Here is a 20,389-nt window from a genome sequence, read left to right on the forward strand (position 1 = left end):
TGTCTGTCTGTGGGCCTCAATAAGCTCACCTATCGTGTTATGTAGGCCTAGCTGGAGGAGTTTCTCGGTGGAGGTATTTAGGGGTAGGTGTAGTGCTGTCTTAAATGCTGTTCGGATCATGGCATCCAGGGTGGAGATTTCTCTGCCCTGGAGTTTAAGGTAGGGGAGCGTGAAGAGAAAGCGGCTGAGGACGAAGGCATGAATGGGACGACATAAGTCATGCTCCCTCATACCCCGGTGGCGAGCAGAAACTCGGCGGATTAGGTGGGATATCGACACCACCGTCCGCTTGAGTTTGTGGATGGTGAGAGTGTTTTTCCCGTCATTTTGGATGTGGAGGCCCAGTACCCGGAGAGTGTGTACCTCAGGGATGTACCGGTTTTCCAGTGTCACGGTTATAGGGGTGGTGGGGCAGTTTCGGGTTGTGGGGCGAAGTATGAGGTGTTCCGACTTCTCCAGAGAGCATGAGAGTCCGATACTCCGTGCATGTGTTTGGGTGAGGGTAGCTGCCGACTGCAGAGTGTTCTCTATGTCTCCATCACTGCCATGGGTAGTCCATAGAGTGATATCATCAGCATAGAGTGTGTGCCGAAAGTGAGGGATGTTTTGTAGTTTGCGGGCAAGGGGAATGAGAGTGACATTGAAGAGAAAAGGTGAGAGGACAGATCCCTGGGGGGTGCCAATCCCACTAAGGGTGTATGGGCGGGATGTGTGGGGACCGAAGTGAATTTCGGCTGTGCGGTTAGTAAGGAATGCTTGAACATAGGTGTACATACGTTCACCTATGTTCAAGGGGGAGAGCGCCGCCATTATCGCTCGATGGTCTAGGCGATCAAAGGCCTTGGAGAGATCCAAGGCGAGGACGGCTTTTGTGTGGCCCGGTATGAGGGGGGTCGAAAATATCCTGTGTGAACTGGAGCATGGCGTCCTGTGCCGACAAGTGGGGACGGAAGCCCACCATGCTGTGCGGGTAGAGGTCGTGCTCCGCCATGTGTTGTGTGAGTCGGGCGAGTGCGACATGCTCCAAAAGCTTGCCCAGGCATGAGGTTAGGGAGATGGGGCGAAGATTTGCAGGTGTAAGGGGTTTGTGGGGCTTGGGTATGAATAAGATTTTGGCGTGACGCCAGGATTGCGGAAGGGTGCCCTCCTGCCAGCATGTGTTGAAGTACTCCGTGAGCTGGGCAATCGACCGATCGTCCAAATTGCTGAGCATGCTATTGGAGATACGGTCAACTCCTGGAGTGGAATTAGAGCGGAGAGTTAGGAGGGCCGCTCTGACTTCTGCTTCCGTAATCTCCGCGTCGAGATTGGCATTCGGCGTGCCTGCATAGGGGGGCAGGGGGTTTGAGGTACCGGGAGTTGTGTGTGTGTTCCTAAGTATGTCGATGAGTGCGTCGGGAGAAAGGTTGGTCTTGTGTATAAGGCGTGTGACGTGATGTTGTGTGGCTGTTTTAGATTGCGTGGGGTCAATTAAGTGACGGAGGAGTTGCCAACTGCGCTTGGAGGACAGATTGCCAGCCATACTATCGCAAATCTGTCCCCAGTTGGATCGGCAGAGCTCCTCAGAGTGTTCAGTAATTTTTGTTTGCAGTGCAGCTAGCCGCTTTTTAAGGGTCCGGTTGAGCTTTTGCCCTTTCCAGCGCTCTAGGATGCTATGATGGGCCTCCCATAGGTGCGCCAGGTGAGTGTCGAGGGTGGGCGTATCTGGTGTGGTGTCAAGGGTTCGAGTGTGTGCGGAGACATCGTTCATGAGTGATGCCACCCACTGGTCGATGTTTGTAATGGGAGCGTCAGGAAGGGCCGCCCGTGCGGCGCGGACTGCATCCCAGTTGGTGAGTTTGTGTGTTAGGTGAGGGGTCGTTCTTTGTTTGTAGGGTACTGTAACGTAGAGGATGTAATGATCGCTCCCTAATGTGTGATATGTTGCGTTCCACGTAATACCCGCAACGTTGCGGCTCAGTGTCAAGTCCGGGCTGGTGTCCGCGCTGACACTGTTGCCAATTCTCGTGGGGGTGTTAAAGTTGTTGTGTATTGTGAGGCGGAGCTCTTGTACCAAGGACCAGAGTCGTCGTCCTCGTGCCGTGGTGGTGCGGTAGCCCCAGTCAGTATGCTGACTGTTGAAGTCCCCTCCGATTATCAATCGATGCTTGCCTGCAATACGATGGAGATGTCGCAGTAGCGTTTCCAATGAAGCCATCGGGTGAGACGGTGGGTGGTATATGTTTGCAATAAAAATAGATGGTGTGGAGTGTGTATGTTGTATGATTTCTGTGATCACGCAGGGCGTCTCGGAGGTGATCTGATGTGTTTGGTGTGTAATGGAGCGATGTATGAGTGTGGAAGCCCTGGGTGTATTCGTTGCGTCCGAGTGCGCGGATGTGTAACTGGGAAGTGTGGCAGCGGCATGTGTGTCCTGAAGGAGGAGGATGTGCGGCGTGGGAAGTGTGGGGAGGAGTTGGAGGGGTGGGCGCTTGCCCCGGAAGCGGCGGCAGTTCCATTGCAGAATTGATAAAGAATTAGGTGGTAGCCCCGCCATACTGTAGCTTGGGTGGGGTGAGTATAGGTGGGTTGGATAGGGAGTTCTGTGGGGTAGGTGGGCGGGATTGATAGGGGCGATTGGGCAGCTGCAGCGAGGGAAGGGCCTGCTCGATTGTTTGGAGGCGGGTGTCGTACCGTGCAAGGCCCATCTCAAGGGTGTGTAACATATCCCACGAAACACAGAACCTCTTAAAAACTTCTTTAAACGGCTACAAACGGCTATAGACGTCTTGGTCTATGATAAGACTGAAAATAGAATTTCTTCTAAACATAATCTCAGCACTTGGAATATGCTAGTATATATTCTATCTGCGGCAAAACCCACTACTGGTGTCACTAGAGTCTATTTTGGTAAACGCATTCAGAATGTCTAACTCAAGAACTTTTCTAGATCTTTTTGTCTAAACGTGCATAAAATGCCAAACGACGTGTTAAAAGTGCGGTTACCGTCGGCCGTCGGCGTTAGCGAATAAAAAACGCCGCAGACAAATCGAACTCGTTGGAAGCAACATAAGTTAATTGGCTTTAATGTTAAATAATTTCACACCAGAACTTCAAAAATCAAGGGCGTGTTATTGTTTTCCATACGGGGCGCGCACACGACGCCTGGAAACCAGCAGCAACAGGAGCGAAACGCCGGCGTTGCACAGCGGTGTCACAGAGCCACCGCGCTGCGATCACTTCGGCGGCACAATCCAAATTTGTCAGACATCTCATTCCGTGCTGGAAACACTGGCTGGCAGGAAGTTTGAAAAAACGGTTACTGCCGCCCGCTATGTCTCTGTCGTGGGTTCGTTATCCAGTTGTGCATCATTCTAACCCGTTCTGTACATTTATACTGGATATTAAGTGGAGTCATTTAGCTGTGCTGATGCTTTTTGCGTGTGTTTTGCATTAGTGCTTCGTGACATCGGCTGTATTGCCTGTTTTCGGGGACGGCTTACTACCACAATGGCGGGATCTGCGTTCGCCACCTTCGTGTCTCGGTGTGTCTTTGTATACGTCGCACGTTCGGATAACACTTTTTCCGGTAAGTGAAATACAATGCACTTCGTTTTTCGTCAACAATGTGAATATTTTTAGGTGTTACCCACGACAGTTCTTGATAGATGGGCTCTCCTGCTCTGCGAGTTTTCGTCTTTACTTTTATACGAGGGTTCTGCTTGTGTTCAGCCGTTCAGCACTACCACGCTCCATGACTTCCGCAACACCAGTCAGAACTTTGCCCTGCTTGTTAGTCTGTGGTTAACGTAGCACGAACCAACCGAAGGAGTGCATTCGAAGACGACGCGCTGGCTGTAATGCTGAACCGGACTGAACTCGCCCTATTTTGTGTCCTTTTGTTCTTGCGTGTGCGCGCGCGTGTTGTCAGTGACTATGCAGTTTGTAGCGTTCCCACTTTATAGCAAAACAAAATTATAACTGCAATGTTTACTTTCCAAATTAAATCGTCTGCTGATGTACAAATTTCACTTGTGTTTTGTTCTAAATAAGCAGCAAAACCTTTAACCTAGTAGGTGCTTCATCTGGGAGTGAAATCACGGCAGCTTGGCATTTATTAATGAATGACTGTTACTGGGTCACCTTATTTGTAATTGCAAATCTGCCTTTCAATTGACTTGATGCTATCTTATTTTGTCCCTTTCACTCTATAGACGGCTGGACATCCTTCTTGTAGCTTGGCGCTAGCTGGATGACGGGACCTCATCGTGATCAGTGTAAGCCAATGTACTGTACCCTCTCTGGTCCTCCCAGTGCTTCTTATATGGGTTAAGGCCAGGGAGCGCTTTGTGGTAAAATAGCTAGTTGGTGTCTCAAAACGGGCATTTTTTGCGCTGGTTCTTCATAAGCTGCCACTATTATAACCAATTTCTCAGTGCCAGTGTACATACACAGTTCTACTATTAGTTTCCCCCAAAGCCTTACAAAATTTAACTTTAGGTGGTCAGTGCTACGTATGAACTCGCAAATTAACTCTGTTGTGTCATACAAGTATTCCATACATGAGTAAAAATTTGCTACAACAGTGTACATTACACCTTGTTTCCCTAATGCACAAATGTATTCAAGCCAGTATTTGATTAGTTTGGTATTCTAAATGTTTTCTGTGTGATTTAGCTTTTTTACAGTAATTTACTGTACAGCATCAGCAAGCAGTCTAATTTAAGATTTGTGTGCTGTAAAAGGTGTGGTTTGCCGCTAGAATTGATAAAACATGGGCCGAGGCTTCCATACAAGGACAAATTTCAATTTCACTCTACCACCGTCAGCAGTTGGCTGCCGCTTGCAAAATGAAGCACATCAGGTAGCTTGTGTCAGACTGTTTTTTAACCTTATTGTGAGGAGATCACGAAGTGATGTGTGGAGGCTCCTGTGTCTGAGATATAGATTGTGCTGCAACAGATGTGCGTGTAGAACAGGCATAATGCTGAGGGTTCCAGCAGTTTGCAGAGGTGCTTTTAAAATTTTCTCATAACTGCAATTTTACCTGTGCTGCTTTTTGTCACCTGTTTCAATAATATAATTGGAGGTGTCAGAATTTAGCAATTTATTTGCCCTGGCCCATTAGCCTGCCACATTTGACTTTTCACTAGGTGGGCAATTATTCAGCATGGACCATTAATTGAATACACCTTTTTGTGTGCAGTGGCTTCTCAAGTGCGGGTCAACGTAGATGCTCAGAATTACCTCATGCTATAGATGCACTGATGAATTTGCTACCTATACGAATCACTTTGCACTTTCTCGCGCAAACAGCATGTTAACACTTCCAAGACAGTGGACAATTTTGTCATTTGATCACATCATGAGATACTTTCAATTTTGTATGACGCATCATTTGTGTGAGGTGTTGCCCTAAACCAATTAGGGTCACATGAAAATATATCAACAAAAGTGATTGATCCAGCTAGGAGTGTTGCTTTGGAACACTACTTTATCACCAGTCCTCCTTTGCATGCTACCTGCTTACTCTGTACTGCGTCATGTTTAAGTTTGAAAAAAAGGCAGTGCAAAATGCCAAACTTGCTTTTAGTTAACAATATAAAACGCTGTTTAACTTTTTTAATTAAGCTAGTACATCCTTTACCTGCAGAGTGAATTACTATGTTAAACTGATTATATCTTGCAGGAAGCTTCTCAGACTTGATAATGGGAGGAACGAGGTGAAGGACACATTACACAACTGGTATCACAGGCGTAAGTCCAGGCCCGTGTCACCTAGGAAACGTGAAAGAGCACGCATTGTCTCTGTCGTCTGCCAACTCTGTGGCCATGCGCCTAGCAAGAGGTTCTCCGACAGTGGTCCATTGTGTAAATGTCTCAAGGTATCTGCCATTGTCAGCCTTTCGCGCGCATACTCAGGGCACGCCACGAGCACATGTTCTATAGTCTCTACAGTGCCACACACTGAACAGTCCGGGGAGTCTGTCCGTCCAATAATGTGCAAATATTTGCGCGTGAAGGCGACGCCTAATCGTGACCCTTTTTCTTCCCCTCTTCCCGTTCACTTACGTAGAATAGCAGGCCAGATGCTCCATTATCCGGCTGACCTCTCTACATTTTCCAGTAATTAAAATAGTTCTTCTTTTCTTCTCAGACTTGTTTGACAGGTTGATAAGTGGCTTTTTAGCCACAAAATACCATATATTAATTTAAAGGCTGACTTTGACTCTGCTATGCAATTTAATGACTATATGCCAGGAAATACTTAAGCGTACATACCTTAAGCGTACATGCATACATGCCTTAAGATACCCGTAATTTAAGGGAAAGGAGTGCTTATATTTATTTTTAATGTGAGGCAAACTTCTTACTTAGCACATATTGCTAATTGAAGTTCCAATTTCAATGTTCCCATTTCCTCCCTCGCATTTTTTCCCCTCTTCTGTGCAGGTATTGCTTGCCTATGCCTACAAGAACCGTCACGCGTGGCCTGTGACAGCAAGCTTTTATGGGCAGCAAGTGCTCTCCTACGAAGGCTGGCCTGCTCTGGCAGCGGCGGCAATCATCTTCAAGATTTATCCATGATCACCTTTGCTGCTATTTGTCACTCTTGTTAATTACACTTTCTGCATCTTTTCTCATTTATTAGGTAATAAAGTATGAGTATGTGACGTGGTGTGAAGTTGATGTCTTGCTGCATTTTCGCTTGCAATCATCTTTTATGCATGAAAAGCTCATCGTACAGTTTATGAAAAAAATAACAGCATATTGTGATTTATCTTTCAGTTCTGGTAATGTGCAACGTACAAGGAATTCACTAATGGACGATATGCCGAAGAACTGGCCATTATTTCTGCGTGATGCTGTGCAAGCATGTGGCATTACCTTACAAGAGGCATCCACAAAGTACAATTTACTTTTAAAAGAAGCATGGACATCAGAAAAAATATATTTATATTGCTAGTTAGAGTGGTTCGCAGAGTGTTTTTCCAGATGTGTACTATCCTTTATTTCTTAACTCATTGCAGCACAGCGTTCTGTTTCGTATACTGGTTCGGGCTATTGTGCCTCCTGTACCTGAAAACGATGTACTTTTTGCCTGAACTGCAGCATCACTCACAAAATTTTTCTTTGCTAGAAACTATTTCAATTTGGTGGAGACCCAGCAGGGCGAAGTTTTGTCAATAATGACATGTTGCATGCAGAGATGTTCTTGTTTAGGTCATGGGTGAACATTGGAATGATATCAGCATACAATACAGAACTTCTTTTATTTGCAAAATAATTCTGACAGGAGCATGCAATTGATTGGTCTAATTAAAAAGCACTAATTGACCAATGAAGCTGTACTACACTATTCCCATGGTTCACATCTGGAAAAACTACCTGTGCATCACTCTATCCGACAATATAAATTTTTTTCTGATGTCCATGCCTCGTTTAAAATAAATTGTAACTGTGGGCAAACGTCGGGTTACTGTAACAGCTGCCGCAAAAAAATTGAGGGAATGTCTAATAAAAGTCTTCAGTTGTTCTTGTCAAGCCGTCCATTAGCCAACTTTTAGCGTAACATTAGCAGGGCTTACTGAAGTACTTCTAGACGTCCATGGCTACAAAATGTCTTGATCAAGACAGCTACTAGGCTTTTGAATTAGCCGTTCAAGACATCTTTTAGACATCAAATAGCTGCTTCCGTGTTTCGTGGGATGCGCGTAAATGCCGCTTCAATTTGTTGTTCAAAGCGTTGAGATAGGTGGTTGGTGAGCTGAGTGAATTTTGCCTCTAGACGCGCGTCCATTTCGGCGGGTTTAGCGTCCATGCGGGCCTCTAGAGATTGAAGGTCGGTCTGGGTGACGGGTGGGTGCTCTGTTGTGCGTTTTTTCTTGGGTGGGGGTGAGGTGGCGGTTTGGGAGTCAGATTGTTCCATGTTTTCACTGGGTGTTTGGGGTAGCGGCGTGGGTTGGGTGGGAGGGACGATTGGCGGAAGCGGTAGAGGGGTACAGGTGGGAGTCTTGATGAGAGAACTAAGACGACTCACCTCCTCTCGCAGGGCCTGGAGCTCCCGGTCACGGGAATCCTCCTGTGTGGGCGGGGGGATTGAAGCCTTGCTGGGAACGTTCAGTCTTTTGTCTGCTACTCTCCGCCCAGGAAAGTTGTGGAGGCCGTTGGTCCTGGCGGCGACGAGACGATGAGCGAGACGTGCTGGAGCGTCGGACGCTGGAGCGGTCCGCGTCTCGTTCCGGTGTGCGGGAGATGTGCTGTTGTCGTGACGCGGGCGGTGAGCGGCGTCCCCTCGCTTTGCAGCCTTTAGTACCGGTCATGTGGGCGCCTCCACAGAGTATGCAGGCTGGGGTGCATGTCGGGGTGTCCTCTCGGGGGTGCGGGATACCACATCTTGAACAGTTGTGCGTACGCTGAAGGGTACACACATCCGCGCGATGCCCTGGTTTTCTACAGTTTGTGCAAGCGTCCAGGTGTCCTCTGTACAGACTGCAGCTGTGGAGCCCGCCTCCGTAGGAGATGGTTCGGGGCACCGGACCCGTCCGGAAGGTGATAAGGATCGAACGGGTCTGTCCCATGCGGCGTGCATCAATGATGGGGATGCTAGGGTTGCCCGTGATGAGGTCGTCCAGAATCTGTGCTGGGGTTTCTTCCCAGTAGGCGTTAGTAATTACTCCTCTTGCTGCACCATCCGGGGGTGCGATGTAGGCGGTGACGGTGTAGACTTGGGTTCGGATGGAGAGTTGTTGGATGGCGACCAGGCGTAGCGCGTCGGCTTTATGCGGGGTACTCATCGTGCAGGTATTGTTGAGGGGGTGGATAATCAAGCTGGTGGCGTCTGGTGCTTGGAGGTCCTTGGCTGCAGTTAGCAGGGCCAGGCGAAGCTGGCGCGGTTGAAGGTCGGTTAAGGCAAGTCCCCCGGTTGAACGAAACACTATCTTGTAGGTATCCTCAGGCAAACGCGGCTGGCGTTGCGACCTTTGCGCAGCGAGACGCGTCGCGGCAAGCTGGGACGCTTGGTGTACGGAATCCGCAGGTCGCGAGCCGGTGGCGGCGTTCGCCTGGTCCTGGATTTTCGGTGTTCCTTTCTGACGGGTGGGTAGGCTCAGGATATGCTTCCAGTCCCTGGGATCATAGTCCTTTGGGTCGATGGTCTCTCCGATCACTTGGGCCTCCATACTTGACGAACGGTGTAGTGAAAAGATGGGCACTGCGTGGGTGGAAATCCGAACGAAATCGCCGTGTTTGTACAGAGCCGATGCGAAGCTCGTTCGCACTCGCTGGCCCCCTGGCGGCCTCCCCCGGTCGGTGGGAAACGGCGAGAAAGTCGCTTCCCATATGACTCCCGGCGAAAGCGGCCCGGGCAAGGGCGGTCAAGGGCGGTCGGTGAAGGTCTCGGTGGTTGCGGAGCGCGCCGACGACACGTCCGTTCACTTCGGCCGACTGATTGGAACTCCGCTGATGTAAGCGTCGACCCCATCCAGCGCGCGCTGCACACACGCACGCACGGCATTAGGCACATTACTGCCATCCGCAACGTTGACACGTGCCGAAGCTGGGGTGAGGTTCTTTTTTAGTCGTCGTCGGAAGGCAGCACTCTTAACAGAAAGATGTGTTCCTGTGTCGATGAGTGCAGTGACAGGATAGCTGTCAACGTCAAGAAGGTTTTCGTTCGTAAGTTACGTGAGCAGAAGATTTGAGGGCAGGGTCGACAATGCAGCTTCACCTCCAGAAGCTGCAGTGCATAGTTTTCGGGCTGGATCCGGGAGGCAATAGGCGGCGATGAGAAGCGATGGGGTTGGGGCGAACGAGACTGATGGCGTTGAGGTGAGGGCGAGCAGTTATAGCGAAGGTTCAGAGCAGGGGCATCAGCGGCAGTGGGTTCATGGCGGGTGGCATAGGGAACGAAAGGTCCAAAGGTGCGTGAATAAGTGGTGCCGTATGTCCGAGGAGATGGTGGCCATCGGTTGCGGCAGTGACGAGCGACGTGGCCGATGCGACAGCAGTGGAAGCAGATCGGCCTATCATCAGGGGTACGCCATTCGGACGGGTTGCAGCGAGATGTGGCAGAAAAGGATTGCCGGGGACGAGGAGGGCCGCTAGAGAACTGGGGAATGCTGGGTTGGGACGTTAAACACACGGAGTTCAGACTCATGTTCTCAAATTCTTGTCTGACGACGGCCTGAATCATCGCAATCGTGGTTGCTGGCGGATGGGGAGGCATCGCGGAGAAAGCTGGCGAATAGGCGGCCTCGAGCTCGCGACGAACAATACAGGTTACATCGTCACAGTTGGTGGTCTGACGCAGTCGACCCTCACATGTCGACATAGCAGCAGTGTTGGGTGGCTGCGTGATGTGTTCTGTGATACGGCGGCTCTGAGCTTGTTTAAGGCGACGGCATTCTTTTATGATGGCATCGATAGTCGAGACGTTGCCTAAAACAAGCAAATTGAAAGCGTCGTCGGCGATGCCTTTTAGCACATGTGCCACTTTATCTGCTTCAGACATAGCATCGTCAGCTTTGCTGCATAGAGCCAAGATGTCGAGGACGTATGAAACGCACGGCTCTGTAGATGTCTGAACACGAGAAGCAAGAGCCTTTCTCGTGGCAACCTTGCGCCTAATGGGGTCGCCGAACAGTTGTTTTTCTTTGAAACTGTGCCACTGGTTACCTCGTCATCATGCATTTGGTGCGACACGCGTGGGGTGCGCCGAGATAAATGATGACATTGGCGAGCATAATCGTTGGGTCCCCACTGTTATTAGCACTGACGTGTTCATAGAGCTTGAGCCATTCGTCAATGTCAGAGAACACACCTGGGGTGCGATCGCGCAAACAGCTCGCTTTTCCGTTCGTTCGGTCTGGCTGCGACGTCACAAAGTGGGCCGTCCGCAAAATTAGTGAGAACGGGCGAGCCCAGCCCCGGAAGTTTGCGTCACCAGTTTAGGCTTCGATCGGGGACGATATATTAAGCGCAGAATGTCTGTGATGCTTTAATAATTAAACACGTAATATAAGAAAAATATTCTTACTGTTGCAACATATAATCTGCCTCGGAAATTTCATGCGAGAGAAGAAAACTAATTTAAGCGGCATATATTTTGGTTTAGTCCGCTAGGTGGTATCGCACATGCCAAAACAAATTGGCGGGAGCGCGCAGTTCAATTGGCGATCATTGTTCATCGACTGCGAATCGTTATGTCGTCGCACAAAAATGTAAGACTTGGCCCGCGCGTGTCGCCGCATCAACGCGAACTGTTGGTCGCGTTCATGGAGGGCCACCCGTACCTTGCGCGGACATCGTGCGCGCTGACCCAAGAGTGCACGGTCGAGCGTAGGCGGCAGCTCTGGAGCGAGCTTGCAGCCCTGCTGAACGCAGAAGGCCCGGCCACGAAGAGAGCTGAACAATGGCAGGTGTTTTGCCACCGAAGCTTCTGCAAGTCAAAGGTGACTGCGAGGAGTGGTTCTGTTGCTCGCGATATTTGCAATGCTGTCCGTAATTGCAGCGGCACGGGTGGAGGCCGCCTGCCCGGCCTTCGTGGCCGTGCCCGCAATTTGGTTGGCACCTCCACGGTGACGGGAGTGTGCGAGCCTACTATAAAAGATGAAAGCGTGCAAAAAATGGCAGATCGTGAGTACTTTCGATCATGGTATTCAATGCGTAGAACCCTTTCCTTGACATGAGGCCGCAGTCTCGCCCTGACTGATCAGGCTGTTTGATCGCTATGAGCGTCCCGTCGACACAGGCCACTACACCGGGAATGCGGCCGCGATCCGCAAAGGCCGCCTTTGCACTAGCCTTGCCGGCCGTTGTCAACGGGAAGCTCACCCAACCCTGTTGCCGGCCCACCACGGTTATTGCTTCCGCAACTGCGTGAATGCTCTCGCTCACGGAAGCCTGCCCCACGGATACGAATTCTTCGCTGCCGATGGGTTTTGGAAGCTCCCCGTCGCGAAGAAACGGAGAGCACAAAGCACCTTGTCTTGCCTCGTGATGCCACCGGTCCGAAGGCCACCGATGGCGTCTTCCAATTGCTCGCAGAGCCACCGCACAGTGCTCTTCAAGAGCCTGAAGTGCTCGCGGAACTCTTCCTCTGTAAGCTCGTCAAATGCGTCAAGAAAGATGCGTCGCCGAGGCTGCCCGAGAGACTCCAAAAGCGCGACAATGGAGCGGCAATCGTGACTAGTGAGCGCCAAACCGCCGAACAATAAACGCGATTCTCTGAGCACAACGTGAAACCGCGAGCATTCTCGACAAATGCGCTCACATAAATCAAAATTAAAAAAAAATAACACTATATTTATCACAGCGCAGGCACATTTAATTTCACTGTGATCACAGTTGTTTTCAATAATGAACATCGCTAACGTTCTGCGATGGCGGATCGCGTTTTCACCTCGAAAAACTGGACCCCCGCCAGGGCCAGCCATGTTCGGCGAGCGCTGACATTATGAGCAGACGACAGGCGCATCATCTGCTACTAGCGCTGCTGTGGCAACGGCCATTCATTCTTCGAAACGAATGCCCTTGTCGACCGTTCCACGATAGCGGCCGATTCTACTCGGTTTTGGAATGACTGACAGGAGTGTGACGTATATGCGCATTTTGTGGTCCCGCCCCGGCGCAATGACGGCCGTGACGAAACGCGCAGGCGCCAACGAATCACGATAGGGCAAGCGAGAGAACGGAAAACCGAGCTGTTTGCGCGATCGCACCCCAGGGTCGCGATGTTGTGCCACCGTGACGATTGAAGCAGTCAAATAAGCCAATGCCGTTGCAGAGGCTGTCAAGGAGTGGGGCTCAATCCCATCGCTCGTGATCCGTTGTCAAGATTGGAGTCCGGCATGAAATCGAAGGTAGCTGGCCCATGCCGTCGTCCAACTTATCCACACTGAGGACGTTGATGAAGGGAAGGACTGCTTCTCATCGAGAACGAGGAATATGGGTTTATTTACAGTGTTTATATCAGTCTAACATGACTGTTTGAGAAAGTACATCAGACTAACATGACTGCTTGCGAGAGAGTCTCAGTCCAACACGACTGCTTAAGAAAAAGTGTGACGAGCATCCGCACAACAGCAGTTTTTAAACACTCGGTCTTCCCGCGATACAAGGTGATGCGAACGTTCGTTTAGTCATCGCAAACTAGCCGCCTCTCCGCAGGACGGTTTACACACACACATGCACACACACACGTGTTTACGGTCCGAAACCGACACCACACGAATTTCATAGAACTCGGAGCCGTTCCGGGTAGCGCGTTGTCTTGCGTCTTGGTCGGTGCGTGGGAAGGAGCGCAAAACGGCGTTCCCGTGGCAACTCGCGCACCCGTAGCAGATCAGGTCCGCGTTGGGGAGTTTGGTAACAATAGTTGGCCCGCCGGACTCATTCCGTCACAACGGCGATGAGGCTAGAGGTTGGCGGCGGTTTCAGCACAAAGCCTGCTTCACCGAACGCATCCTAGCTGAAGCGACGGAGAGTGGGGGATGCGCGTATTGTTCCCCGACACAAAGTCGATTTAGTCACGCTGTGGCTTGAGGTTGGCGGCGATGCTCCCGGAATGTTGCCGCCATAGTCGTAACTGGGTGGAAAACTTGCACTGCAGCTAGTCGTTCTTAACACGGCCACTTCGGAGTTCCGTGGCGAGGACGAAGATCGCTAACCTCCACCAGAATGTTATGTGTGGAAACACACAGACGAAAGAGGCTATCTACAGGCTACTTACGCTGGAGCCAGACACCCAGGCCGACACTTGCTCGCACCAAGGGCACAGACCCACTTCATTGTCATTCTCGTGGCGGCTCGTTTCTTGAGCATCTCTCGATGATATCGTGGTACTATTTTTACTCATTGTGTACACAAACTACACAGCTGGTTATGCAAAATTTTAAACTGCACGAAAAAGACAATACGTGAACTGAAACGTAGACGCACACAGAAAGCGCAGATTTCCAACTGGTTCTATTTTGTGAAGGCAGGGAATTTAAAAAGTACTTCAATATAGCAAAACAAGGAGCAATGGCAAAGAAATCTTGCATGAGGCATCGGCGAAAATAGCAATGCCATATTTGCATTAAGAGTGCAGAAGAGTCATAATTTGCCGATCAGGCTTGTGTCGCCAGTGTTTATGCGATGCTTCACGATGGATGTCTGGCCCAGTGGTCGGCCATTGAGATCAAATATGTCCCAGTATGATGCAAGAAGGCAACGGCTCGCGTTCCTGTGGGGAGCCAGAAGGTCAGAGGCGATCATTTTTGTCACGCTTTCTAACACAGTTGCATGATCTGAATTGCGACTGGTAGGTGACAGTGCATTAGAAGTCAAAGCGGAAATATCATAGTGGCAGGGTGGTGCAATGGTTGCAAGAGGGATACCCTGAGGCAGCACTTGAGGACATAGGCTGAAATTCACAACTGGGAGACACGCAGTAATTTTCTTTATACAGATGACCATGTGTGGGAACGTGACATAGTACAAACAGAGAATGTCAGAGTTGAATGACACGATGTATTCATCATTGGCGAGTGGTAAATTGGGAATGACATCTATGAATGTCACAGCAAGAAGGGGCAGGCAAATGCATTCAGCAGTGCATAGTCGACTAGGCTTTGGATCAGAATTCTCAACAACATATGGTAGGGCGAGTTGAACAATGCCAGCAGAACAGTCAATAAGGGCTGAACGTGCAGACAGGAAATCTAGTCCCAAGATTATTTCATGTGGGCACTGTTCCAAAGCATAAAACAAAACAGAAGTATGGCATCCAGCAACAGTAACAATGGCAGACACATCCCAGTAAAAATCGGAAGTGCACCATCAGCTATGCGGTCTACAGTGATCAGAGCGGGGGTGAAAACTTTGTTTAGGCGAGCACCGAGGATGCAGCTCATAAATGATATGTGGGCGCCGGTGTCAATGAGAGCTATTGCAAGTGTACCGTCCACGTCTATGTTGATGAATTTGGGATGTCCAGGTAGCGCGCACAAAGGAATTTCGGGTTGGGTCGTCATGGCAGGCTCACCTCTCGGAGCTGCACTCGTTAGTTTTCCGAGGAGCGGTGGGGATAGGTGGGAAAAGGAAAGCAACGGGGTTGGGGTGACCGGGACTGGCATCGTGATGACAATAGAGAGCGGCTCTGTTACGGAGGCAATAAGGGCAGAGCAGGATCGTCAGGTTGTGAATTCCACAGAGTGCAGCAATGGCAGGAAATATCTGCAACTCGTCCACAGCAGAAGCAGATAAGCTTATCATCTGAGGTGCGCCATGCTGCCAAGTTGGTGTAACAAGAATGAGCATACGAGCATCGGTATGGATCAGGTGACAGGTGGCTGGTAGTCCGGTGTGTTGACTGAACGAAGCGACTGCTGCCCCACGTTGGCTAGTTCTTGCCGTACAATGGTTTGGATGAGGGAAAATGTGTGAGAATCGGGCATGCATGCATTAGGGGTTAAACAGGTAAGGCAGCTTCAATCTCCCGTCAGACAATATGCACTATATTCTCTGGTGCAAAAGGAACAGGTAGTAGGCGGATGTCCTCGCATGTAGATGTCGAAAGCCTGTTGGAGAGGCATGAAAACTGGTGTGCAATATGACTTTTCGCTTCTTTAAAGTGCCAGCATTCATTCATGACGTCCTGAACTGCGCAGAAGTCTTTGTAAATGAGAAGGGTAAATGCGTTGTCCGCTGTACCCGTGAGGATGTGGGCGACCTTTTCGGCTTCCAGCTTATTTTCATCGATTTTGCGGCAGAGCGCTATAGCTTCTTGAATATATGTAAAGTACGACTCGGTGCAGGTTTGAACCTGGCATGCAAGTGTTTTCTGAACATCACAACAACGTCCTATTGGCTTGCCAAACAAATCGGTGAGCTTCTGTCTACACACATCCCAAGTCATGATTTCTTGTTTGCAAATCAAACTTGTGCCATGCCCACAAGGTAAAATATTACTATGTTGGCTTGCATGAGTGCATGGTCTGAGTTGTCTAGGCCGCTTGCCCATTCGTACATTTGCAGCCAGTCTTCGACTTCAGTATTGTCATCACCACAAAATATATGGAGGTCACGTGTTTGTATGAGCACAAGATGGCAGTCGGTGGTAGTCGGTTCAGGCACGGTCGGTGAAGTGCCTGAAGTACTATCATCATTTTGAGTAGGCATGGCAGATGGAGCCAAGGAGCGTCCGCTGAGTAGACCCATTTTGAGTGTTGAAGAACCCACTCTCCACCAAAATGTTATGGGGAAGAAAAGACGTGTATTCAGAGGGTATACGTATATAGGACGCTTCGGATGTCACTCAGGATGGCTACCAAACCATGCAAACATCGCCGAATGTCGTCTTCTCTCTCTTCATCTTCATCGCTGACAGCACCTATATATATACATATATATTGCGATGGAGGCGAGATGTAGGTGAAGGATATATTTACAATATATTTACAAAGAAAGCTAGGGCAAGAGAAGATGTCTGATCAGACCCACGTGCAAGCATCCTCATCGTCGTCTTCACCGCTCTGCCAAAGCTCGCACTCATCCACATATAGATCACTATGTAACATCCGCCTTCGGCGGCGGAAGCACCGTACTGGTGCTTGCGACGAAGGTGAGGAGCTAGAAGGGCAATAAGGATTCAGCAGGGAAACGTGATCATCAGTTAGTAGCAAAGGAGGTCGAAGAAGCAGGGTCCAGGGGTATAATCTCGTAACTGATGTCGCCGAGTTGACGCAGCACATTGTAGGGCCCGATGTAATGTGGGAGCAGCTTCTCTGATAGGCCAATGTAGTAACACGGCAAACATAGGAGAACCAGAGAACCAGGTGTGAAGTGCACACTTCTGTGTCCACTGTCGTAACGGGACTTTTCGGATTCTTGAGAAGCACAGAGTCGGTCGTGGGCAAGCTGACGAGCTGCACAGGCTCAAGCAACAATGTCACTGGCATATGCAGTAGGCGAGTGATGAGCTGACAGAAGGAGAGTATCGAATGGCAATGCACAATATCGGCCCAACAGTAAATAAAACAGTGAATATCCAGCAGTGTCATGCCATGAAGATTGTATGCGAAGGTAACAAATGGTAACGTGCTGTCCCAGTCACGGTGACCAGGTGAAACATACATGGCCAGCATCTCAGCATTCGGTTCGGGTGCTCGGTCAATCCACTCGCCTGTGGATGATAAGCGGTGGTGAGCTTATGTTCAATGGAGCAGACGCGAAGGATGTCATCTACCACTTGTAAGCCAAAAGCGGTTACAAGAGCACAACGTGAAATGACATGGAGTCCATTCTCGACAAATGCACTCAATCATTCAACATGTACAAAAAAAAGAACACAATTTACATTTATCACAATGCAGGCACAACTTTTACTTTCACTGTGATTACAATTGTTTTTCAATAATTAACATCGCTAACATTTTGCTATGGCAGAGCGTGTTTTAATCTCGAAAAACGGGACCTGTGCCAGAGCCACCCATGTTGGCCGAGCGACATTAGGAACAGATGACAGGCACATCGTCTGCTACTAGCACAACAGCCATTCATTCATCAAAGCGAATGACCTTGTCGACTGCTCCACGCTAGCAGACGACGCTCAGTTTTCAAATGACTGACAGGAGCGTGACATGTGCGCATCTTGCGGTCCTGCACGCGCCAACGAATCAGGAGAGGGCAACAGAATTAATGGAAAAGTGAGCTGTTTGCACAATCGCACCCCTGCTCGCCTGACTTGCTCGTTCGCTAACGTCAGCGCCGATAAGCTGCAAAGTGTAGTTTACAAGATACCCCTGCAATGCGGTCTGTCTTATGTAGGACACACAGGTAAATATCTAAATGTTATATTACACGAACATAGCAATAAAGTGGGAAAGGGCAAGAAGGGCTTCTTGGAGTCCATTGCGCACAATGTGGCTGTGTTCCGCTCTTTGAAAGGAACAGTATCCCAGCTAGGCATCCTAATAAAAACACTAGACTTATCATTGAAGCAGCAGCAATCGCTGAGGGTGACTCGGTCAGCAAGCCGTTAATTGCATTAACAGATTACTAATTGCAATAACTTGCTTTCTTGGGATCGCAAACATGCTCTCGATCGTCTTAAGAGGGCAGTTGTGGTTCGCTTGAATTCTGAGTGCTTGCTAATGTTGGCTTCGTGTTTTGGAGAGGGCGCTGTTGTCTTCGTATCTTGGTCACATATGCTTGTAATTCGACACAAAAATTCATTTGGAAGCCAACACTTGTCTTCACCATTCTTACTGCCCCCTTGTCTATGTATGCGCTGCAAGTCAAGTTTGCAATGGAATACAAACTAGTGGATACTCAAACCCTGCTTCAGTCTGTTGAGGAACACACACATTGGCCCATGTAGTCTGCTAGGCAAGACTGCAGCTAGCACACTAGGTGCAGCTGCAACTGCACCTAGTGGCTCAAGCTCGTAGACACCTTGGGTCATATAGGAGATCCTCCAAAGTGGCTAAAGAATAAGGCTACCTTTAGGGTTAGCTCTCCCTTCACCCACCCTGAGCTGTGGCAGGAAGCATTCGCGGTGCTCGAACAGGCGCAGGTGTGATGCCAAGCGGCCCCCTTCAATCAGGCGTCGGCTCAGCAAGCCAGGCCCTGCGTTGGCCTCCAACACCAGCGGTGGGCAGCCACCAGGCCAGTGGGCCAGCTGCTCCTCCAGCATCTCTGCATACGAACACACAACCAGGTGGAAAGAAGAGAAAACTGCATCTGTACCAGCAATACCAGCTGTGTAAGTGTAAGCTAGCTGCTAGAGTTTGCCCATGACGCTCATCCAAAATATTTTTCAACTTATTATTTTGAATGAAAAAGAAACAACTGCACCATTGATAATTAGAACCACTGCACCTCGCCAATTATTATTTCTCTGCTTACGGTGAAAAGCCACACACCAAAAAATTTTTTTTTTTGCATCAGAAGCCAGGTTTGAAAAAACTTTTTCCCTGAATAAGCATGTCTTAATGAACTTGCCCAACTATTTAAAGTGAAGAAAAATTGTTCATTTTATTTTTGGGCGAGTTATGCTTGTCATAAAATGTGTTAAAAGTACTAGTCATGCCAGCAATGATAAGTAACTAATGAATTGCTGAATTGAGTAAAGCTTTGGCATTTATGTAGCTAAGTGTAGGACCTTTGGTCTTTGCTTGGCACTCACAAATTTCTAGCATGTAATGGACACGTGATTGAATGGCTTGAAATGGCAGACCTGTTAAGTCTACCTTGATGATGTCGGCATTCTTGCTTCAAGTTTTGACTATCACCTTAGGCACCTTGCGACAATACTAGAGGCCATCAAGTCATGTGGGCTGACCCTGAAGCCAGAGAAATGCCACTTTGCTTACAAAAACCTCTCATTCCTGGGCCATGTCATCAGCAGGTCTGGAGTCCTTCTTAATCCGCAGAAAACAGCTGCCATTACAAAATTTCTGCAGCCCGTCGACAAGAAGGCAGGTTTTTGGTCTGTCTGCATACTATAGACACTTTGTCAAGAACTTTTCTCACATCACCACAACTCTGACTCTTCTCATAAAATCCAACATAGAGTTTAAGTTTAAGGGAAACACTCCAAGTAGAGCCATTTGAATAACTAAAACGACGCCTACAGTCACCACCAGTGCCGATACTAAAATCCTCACCGATGCAAGCAGCATAGGCCTCGGCACTGTCCTAGTCCAGAGAAAACATGCACTTGAAAGGGTTATGGTAGCCAGTCGCTGTCAAAAAGTCAGTAATGCGGAAAATTGGGCTAGTTGGTGGTTAATCATCGTACCCCTTGGTGGTGAAGCAGCGCACCGACAAGGACAAGGTGAAACCACACAAGAATAGCAACAATATAGCATAGCAGTGAGTGTCGTCTGTTCACGTGTGTCTTTGCCTTGTCCTTGTCAGTGTGCTGCTTCCCCACAGAGGTATGAAGGCTGTCGAAAGTGGAAGCACATTATTCAACGACAGAAAAAGAATGCCTTGCCATTATCTGGGCTATAACAAAATTTTGGCCTTACCTATATGGCAGGCCATTCAAAGCCTTAAGCAACAGTCATGCACTGTGGTGCCTAGTCAACGTAACTCTTTCCATGCTGCACCCATTCAGCATTGTTAGCCTGCTAACTATGGTTTGAATCGCCGGTTTCAAGACTTTCTGTGCCGCTCACGGACACACTGCGCTATCGGAAGTGAAGAGGGAGAACTATTTTTTTGTTTCCTAAGCAGTTCGCTTTTTTCCCCCAGACAGTGATCTTTTAATGCCCTCCGAAGTTTTCGCACTCGTCAAAGTATAAAGCAAAAATAGCCACCCACTATCGACCATTTTAAATGTCGCTTTCAAGACCTTCTGCACCTAGGAAGTGAAGAAGGAGAACTGTATTTTTGTTTTCTAAGCAGTCCGCTTTTTCCC

At 49.0% G+C, this 20,389-nt stretch overlaps 1 protein-coding gene and 1 long non-coding RNA gene across 5 annotated transcripts in view; one reads left to right on the top strand and one right to left on the bottom strand.

The window, feature by feature from the left end:
* The window catches only part of mtTFB2 (mitochondrial transcription factor B2), a 212,234-nt gene that overhangs the window by 153,064 nt on the left and 38,781 nt on the right, over positions 1-20,389 (bottom strand). For all 4 annotated transcript variants that reach the window (XM_075698286.1, XM_075698283.1, XM_075698284.1 and 1 more), the window contains exon 3: positions 18,494-18,660. In XM_075698286.1, the coding sequence (XP_075554401.1) occupies positions 18,494-18,660 (167 nt within the window). The remainder of the gene's footprint in view (positions 1-18,493; positions 18,661-20,389) is intronic.
* Positions 3,287-6,035, top strand: LOC142587351 (uncharacterized). Its single transcript, XR_012829493.1, has 3 exons — positions 3,287-3,568; positions 4,194-4,256; positions 5,669-6,035. It is a non-coding gene; the product is annotated as an uncharacterized LOC142587351 (long non-coding RNA).

The sequence above is a fragment of the Dermacentor variabilis genome, chromosome 7 (assembly GCF_050947875.1).
Source record: "Dermacentor variabilis isolate Ectoservices chromosome 7, ASM5094787v1, whole genome shotgun sequence".
Classification (NCBI taxonomy): domain Eukaryota; kingdom Metazoa; phylum Arthropoda; class Arachnida; order Ixodida; family Ixodidae; genus Dermacentor; species Dermacentor variabilis.